This window comes from Bactrocera oleae, chromosome 2, assembly GCF_042242935.1.
Source record: "Bactrocera oleae isolate idBacOlea1 chromosome 2, idBacOlea1, whole genome shotgun sequence".
Lineage (NCBI taxonomy): Eukaryota > Metazoa > Arthropoda > Insecta > Diptera > Tephritidae > Bactrocera > Bactrocera oleae.
Genome location: NC_091536.1, coordinates 90,055,769 through 90,063,287, shown reverse-complemented (window position 1 = coordinate 90,063,287; position 7,519 = coordinate 90,055,769). Strand labels below are relative to the sequence as shown.

The 7,519-nt window shown below is 32.7% G+C and overlaps 1 protein-coding gene across 3 annotated transcripts in view; it reads left to right on the top strand.

Annotated features, from left to right (window-relative positions):
- The first annotated feature begins 593 nt into the window (after positions 1-593).
- puc (puckered) overlaps positions 594-7,519 on the top strand; it is a 48,376-nt gene continuing 41,450 nt past the window's right edge. Inside the window, exon 1 of one of the 3 annotated variants that reach the window (XM_036356799.2) lies at positions 594-2,276. In XM_036356799.2, coding sequence (XP_036212692.2) covers positions 2,207-2,276 — 70 coding nt within the window. In that variant the 5' untranslated portion in view covers positions 594-2,206. Of the gene's footprint in view, positions 2,277-2,327; positions 2,393-2,615; positions 2,901-7,519 lie in introns of those variants that run through there. The other 2 variants (XM_036356801.2, XM_036356800.2) reach the window with 2 other exon arrangements.

Here is a 7,519-nt window from a genome sequence, read left to right as displayed (position 1 = left end):
AATCTACTTGCTCTTAGCAAGGTTTATCTTGCCGCAGTTGGTGAAGTTCTTACCTGAAACCCATGCGATAGAGAAACTCGATATTAGCCGCTTCAACAAACTTGTAATATTCGTAAAGCGTTTTGCCGATTTATGAGTGTCTAAGCTGTCCAAGTGAGATCCCTTTTGACGATTTTAGCTAATACTATTTATAACTGTCCAAACTCTAGATTGTGGCTGAGACCGTTTGGTGGTACGTTGCGCTTTAGAAAGCTCACCTTCTGCTAACTTGGGCTATACAGAAAGATGTGTTTTTTTTTTTAATTTCTACGATTTGGCGCACTTTTTACTGCTTTCACTGTATGCCCTGAGATTAATCTTAGTTGTTTTTCTGCAGTATGTGTGTGACTTTATTTTGTCTATATTTAATTAAACTTCCGCTATGCGGCATCTGCCGGCAATTATTAGAGAGTACACTGAACTGAGTGGTGGATTGCACTAAAATTATGGTGAGTTGCTTAACCCACCACAGACTGCCGCAACCATTCACAATAGCCGCCGCGCGGTGTATGCATTTTATTAGATTGATGATTAAATGGACAAGTCGATTTCTGGTTTGCTTTCATACGAATTCGAAGATCGCAAACGAGCGGACGTGTGTGTCGGAACAAAAATAAACGACGGAAGTCAATTTGTGCTTCGACAGAGAAACGGAAAATTAAAAGAGCAAACATAAGTTAAATATAATAGAAGCAAAAGCAAACCAAATTCCCCAATTTACATAAAAGTGCGAGTGTGTCGACTTAAATTCAAGAATAGCTAAAAAATAAAAATACTTAGCTAACTAAAACAAAAATCAAATAAGCTAAAGAAACACATTGGTAAAACGAGTGTCAGAGGAAAATGTGACAAAAAGTAAGCGCGACTACAACGAATTTTAGCTAATTAACATAACATGTAAATGCGGAGCAAAAGGAACGAACAAGTGCCTTTTACACAACAAAAACAACTACCAACACCAAACCCCGACTGCTACTAACCAACAACCACGCATTTCGTGTACAGTAAAAAAAAAAATAATTTTAAACAAATTAATTAGAGAACATACGCTATAAGTAAACTAAGTGTTTGAGCAAGCAAGTGGGGATGAACTCATTGTCTAACTTCAAGCTCTGGAGATAGACGAGCTCCTGTTGCATTCAAGCAGTATAGTGTATACAGTATACTACTAGCCAGCAAAACAAAAAATAATATATTATATAAATAGTATATTTGCATACATACATAAGTATATGTATGTATATAACTAATCTAAACGCCAGCAAGCCAAGTTAATAGCTTGGAATTTCGGCCAAGAAAGACACAGCAAGTGTAATTGCGGAGAGTCAACCAAGAGAAAGAGAGAGAGAGAGAGAAAAAAAAACAAAGTTTCAAGCTAACAAAATTTCGGTGCAAGGTAAAAAAAATTTTCAAACCTTAGAATATTTCAAAAACACATTAGAACTGAAAACTACGGATTTTCGAAATTAACACAGCGTGTACTTGGAGTCTAAAAGCAACAGCAAATGCTTTAGAATTTGTGCTAACCCCACCAACTCAGAACTTTTATGACGCGGCAGTAACAAATAAGCGCGAATTTGCAGCGTGTTTTTTCTTTGCCAAAACTTTTGAACCTTAAACAGTTTTCATATTCGTCGCCCAAAGTGCGCTTATATCAAGCACATAACAAACATACATACATGTATGAATTATCTAATAGCCCAGCGGCGTCAAAAGCAATAACAACACCAACAACTGCATAGTTACAGCAAAACAATAATAATAGCAAGAACAACAACAGTAGCGTATAAATAATTTTTAAAACTTATACGGAAAAACAACAACAAACACATCGAACAAATCAACAGCAGCAAGCAGATAACACAGGCAAAGCAAAAAGTAAAAAACTGTGTTAATTTACGTGCAAACATACGTAAGTACGAGTACGTATAGACAACGCGGCATAGGAAGAGAGAGGCAGAGCGCTCACAACTTCTCTACACAGCCACATACATTTGATTTTGTGATTCACTGTGCTGTCGTTGCTTGCGTCGCAGCAGCCAATAATAACAACAAAAACAACAAGCACAACACACACAAACAGCAATCAGAAGCGACTAACGTGTGTCGTGCCGCAGTCGAGTGTGTGTGCGAGCGTGACAGCAAGAGCGTGAGTCATAAAAGTGAAATGAAAATGCGGGTAAAGAGAGAATCACCGCTGCTGGTGCTGAGATTTAGCAGAATCAACAGCAGAAATGGTAGGTACAACATACAAACAGACAGTTATTTCTATAGTGCAGTGACGTGTGTGCGCGCGCGCTTCATTGTGTGTTCGTGTGTGTGCATTTTGCATTTACCTTTTTATTTGTTAATGGTATGAGTGATTTTCCATATATTTTCAAAAATACACAGTTATTAAAGTGCATTGGCTAGTGCTGTGCCTCGAAGTGGCCGAGGGTGACAGCCGCTACCACCACCCACCAAAGTCACAGCACCCAAGTATAGTATTATAAGTGTCGACATACATATACATATATGTGTGTATGTGTGTGGCAAATATTGTTTTTTTTTTACGACGTTTTTCACGAGGGCGACTGTGGGCTGTTTGCTGCTTGGAAAATTTTTCGCCACCTAGGCATCCAAGCGACGAGATCGACGCCTTCTCATCGGCCGTATAGACGCCCACGTTGCGCATTTTCGGCATTTCAGCATTCATTTGTCAGTTTAATTATAAATTTTATTCTGCTATTTTCCTCTTCAACCGTGTTAATAATAGCGGAAATATGTGTATATATTTAGAAATTTGCCAAAGTATTAACGATTCATCAGCGTAGAAGCAAAAATACATATGAATGTTGATTTGGTAACGCATAATTTAAATGGTGAGTCTGCAGAATTTAGATACATACATACATATGTATGCAGATTGTGCCATATACCATATACATCTGTATATGTATATAAAATACATAAGTGTATTAATAAACGAAGCCAAGGCATCATCATCGCTTTTGCCGTTTGATGGCTTGTCTAGTAATTTTGTTGATGTTGCCATTTTCTAAGCGCATATCACCCGGTCACCCTTCGTTTTGCCCGCCGTTCGCTTTTTGACCAACAGCAACAACACGAATATACTTATTTTAGTGATTACCGCGGCATAGCTGGGCGCAAACATAAATTTTATATAAAAATTATAATAATAAATTATACAAAAATGTATGGCGTTCCAGCACCAGCACGCCACTATGCGCCTCAACCAGTTGTTCAATCGGCAAGACCTGTCCAGTAAGCCTATTAAAATTGTGCGTATATTTCGTCATGTGACTAGGCTTGTGTTTCATCTTTTCACTTTCTTACTATATTTATGCAAAATAATATTAAATTTTATAACCATTTTACTTTGAAATCTGTTTTGTGCTGCTCTTTCGAACATTTTTAGCATTCATAAAATTTTTTGAAGCTTTGGGCGAATCTCAACTCATTTTAAAAATAATATCTGATATAACACACGTTTCGAATTCGTGCTTTTTTTTTTTCTTATTGTTAACTTTACTTGACATTTTTGTGATTTGACCTTTTTCGGAATTTGTGTCACTTTTTGCCGCAGATAGTCTCTGCAACACATACATATGTATATAAATAATGTTAGCCCCTAAATGTATGCGTAAAAAGATTTTCAATGCGCGAAATTTTAAAACTAACTTTTTTTTTTAATTTTTTGCGTTGTTTATAACTTATTTTCGAAAAATATGCAATAATAATTTGTATAATCGCCGAATTTGTCTAAAAATATCAAATATTATAATAAATATACCATTTAGATATGTACATACGTTCAATAATATACACCGAGTAATATTTCGTAGATTGAACGCTATCAAATTTTAGTTCCACATTTATGTATTTAGTTTTTTTTAGCAATGATTTTTTAAGAAAAGAAATATTTGAATATCTCGCCAACAAAATTTTGTAAAACAATGTAATTTTCGAAAAAATAATAGTAAGAGAATATATCATAAAGCATAACTGATTTTTGTTTTTGAAATTTTTTTCGAAATTTTTTTTTTTTTTTGACAAAAAACAGTATTTGGTAAATTTGGAGAAAAAAATGTAATTGGGCAGAAAAAACTAGTTATAATTTAATAACCGTCTCAGAACTTATTGTAAATCCCCGAATCTAATAAATTTTTCCCAATTTACGAATATTTTTCATACCTACTCGTATTACATCAGTTGAAGCTTAAAATATTCATATATCTACATATGTACATGAATCATTCTGCAACAGAATAACACACGATTTTTCGTAATAAATCAATTAATTTGTAATATAAGTATGTGGTAAGGGGAATCCCCAAATGGGGAAATCAGCTGAAAGTGAAATCATATCTGCTTAAAATTAAGTAAACAAGTTAAAAGATATTTGTAAGCGTTTTCAACTGAAGCGGAGGTTGTAATTTGTCATGCCATAGCAACATTGTGTCACAAAAAAAAAACAATTGGAATATTATAAGAAAGAAAAATCAAAAATTTTTTTATCTAAGATTCCTATTAACTAATTTTTACATGCGGACTACAACCAACTATATACATACATATGTATATACAGATTTTATTTTCTTTTATTATTAATTATAATCGTTTTGTGTAAAGTAAACCTCACTTTAATTAAATTTTTTATTTATCAATTTTCATTTGCTGGATTAGTTTACAAAAATATATTAAAATTATATATATTTGATAATATTAAAACAATCAATTACAACACAATTTAATCAATTTCCGTTAACATTTAATTTCCAAACCCGCACATAGTATACATATCTGAATACTTACACATTTTGCATTCAGAAAACTATTTATATCCATACTCATACATTTTTATTTCATTATTTATGATCTAATCGCTTACTCAACTTCTTCTCAGAACTTCATTTTATAATGCATCATACGATTCTGATGAATTCTATGCTGGAATATATTCTACATACATAAATACGTATTTACAAACACACAGTAGTAATATGTAACGCAGGTGGCGTGAGCCTCTAAGAGTTTATTATTAATTTGTTGCTGTCCCTCATAATTTTTCGCGAAATTTTACCACAGCGTTGTTAGTTTTTTTTTTTAAGTAAAAATATTTAAAGCATGATTTTTGAGACAAGTAGTTTTAATTGCTAGAAACCGTTTAAATAACAACAGAACTTTCTAATTTTTTGCAAATTATTTTTTCTCCGGTGAGCCTTCAACTCAGTGTTATAAGTATTCTATTTAAAATTAAAAACAAAAATATCTAAATAATTTTTTTTTTATTTTTTACAATTTTGTAGTTCATAAATGTTTTTTCTAAAAATAAAAAATAAAAAATATTTGCTTCTATTTCTTTTTTAATTATTTTCTAAAAAGGTTTTCACAAAAATATTTTTCTAATTCTTTCTAACTTTTTCCATTTTTTTTATTAGTTTTGAAAACTTTTTATTTAAGAAATGTGTTTTCTAAAAATTTTTCATTATTTTTTTGTTTTAATATTTACAATATTAATTCTTCAAAACTTCAATTTGTTTCCTAAACTATCTCTAATTTTTAAGATTTTTATTTAATACATTTATTTTTAAATTTTTTTATTTAATACATTTATTTTTTATATTTTGTTTTTCTAAACATTTTTCAAAATTAATTTTTTTTCTTCAACTTTTTTTTTTCCCAATTTTTAAAAATATGTTTGCTTTCTAAAAAATTTATTCAAACAAAGTATAATTTTTTTTGTTAATATTAAGCACACTGAAATTAATTTTTTATCCAAATATTTATGTATCATCATTTTATGGTATTGTATAAGCAAACTCATAAATATGTTGTATGTGTGCGTTTGCCACTCATTTCCTGCTCAATTCAGCTGCTCTTCGACTTCCTAATAAATGCACGAGTGCGAAATATCCCTAGCAATTTAATACCATAACAATAAATCCCCCATTTTCAAAGTCGCGTTGCGGCTTTCGCGCCTTTTTGCAAACATAAGCGCATGCATACATATGTACATGTGTATGGATGTGTGCATTGTTACAAAGAAACAAAAAACAAATATAACAACAATGTGGAATTTATATACATTTAAACGAAACTAACAGAAATATTTGCTTGCAACAAACAGCAACAACACACGCACATCTTCAATTTACGGCAACAAAAATGAAAATAACTCCTCACATCAACAACTTCAAACAACAGGCGCACAGCCAAACTCATACAAATTTACATGCACACACATACATAAGTATGTTTGTATGTACATATATTCGCCTGAAAGTGCCAATATTGTTGGGGTATCGTTGCAATGTGAGTCACAGTTTAGCGAAGCGTTTCAAACGAACGAAAGCAAGTAAGAAGCATCAAACGAACAAGAAGAAGAAAAAGAGGAAAATAATACACATAAAAAAAAAAACAAATTAACAGCAATGTGAAACTCCAACTGTTGACGACCAAGTAAAGCAGCAAACTAAACCAGTAACTGCAAAAATAAGAACAAACCAAACAACAGCAACAACAATAACAAGCAAATACAAGACTCAAGCTACGTTTGTACTCAACGCTGCAGACGAGGGCTCAGCAGAAAACGTGCGACTTGTGTTGGTGGCACATACTTACTTGCTGTTTTGTTGGTTTTGTTGTATTTTGCTAGTTGGCAACACTGTTTTGAACCCGTTTTGAAACGACCTTTCGAGTACGAGTTCGAGTTTTTGCTATAACGATAGCAACAGTTTGTTGTTTTTGTTATTTTTGTTGTTGTTGAAACTCCGGTTGCTGGTCGCGTTTTTTCTATTCTCTTTTGTTTGTCTACACACCGTTGCTAGCTGTTGTTGTTGCTGACTGTTGCGCAGAGGTGACGTTACTTGGCTTGATAGCGTTGTATATTGCTATTGTTGTTGCTGCTTTAAGCTCCGCTTGTTGCTTATTTATTAGTTGAATGAATGTGCGTGTGTGTCGATAGTTGTTTAGGCAGTTGTTGTTTTTGTTATCATACATATTGTACATACATATGTATGTACATATTTGTGGTGTCTGCACTGCCTCGCTTTATTTGATTTTCAGTCGAAGCATTCTTTTCAGCAGCCCGCTTGTGTTATTATCATTCCTGAATTGCAGTTCATACATGCATACATACAAACAAATGTTTATTTGTATGTTTGTATGTTATATACATATGTACATATGCATGCATATCTTATGCGGGCCAAGTGTCTGCTTGCATTTAATTTTTATTTAAAACTTATTTTCTCGCTGTTTTTTTTTTTATTTTTTATTATTTACGCTGCGTTCTTTGCCCGTCCAACTGCCAACGCGGCAAAAGTGAGCTCTAAATCGAATTACATTTACAAGCATACTATGTGTAAGGAAAATCGCGCCGCACAGTAGCTGTCAAAACACGTTTCCTGCTTCCTTTGACGTCAGCCAAAAAGGCACAATAAAAAACGAAAAAAACAAGAAATCGCATAAAATATTT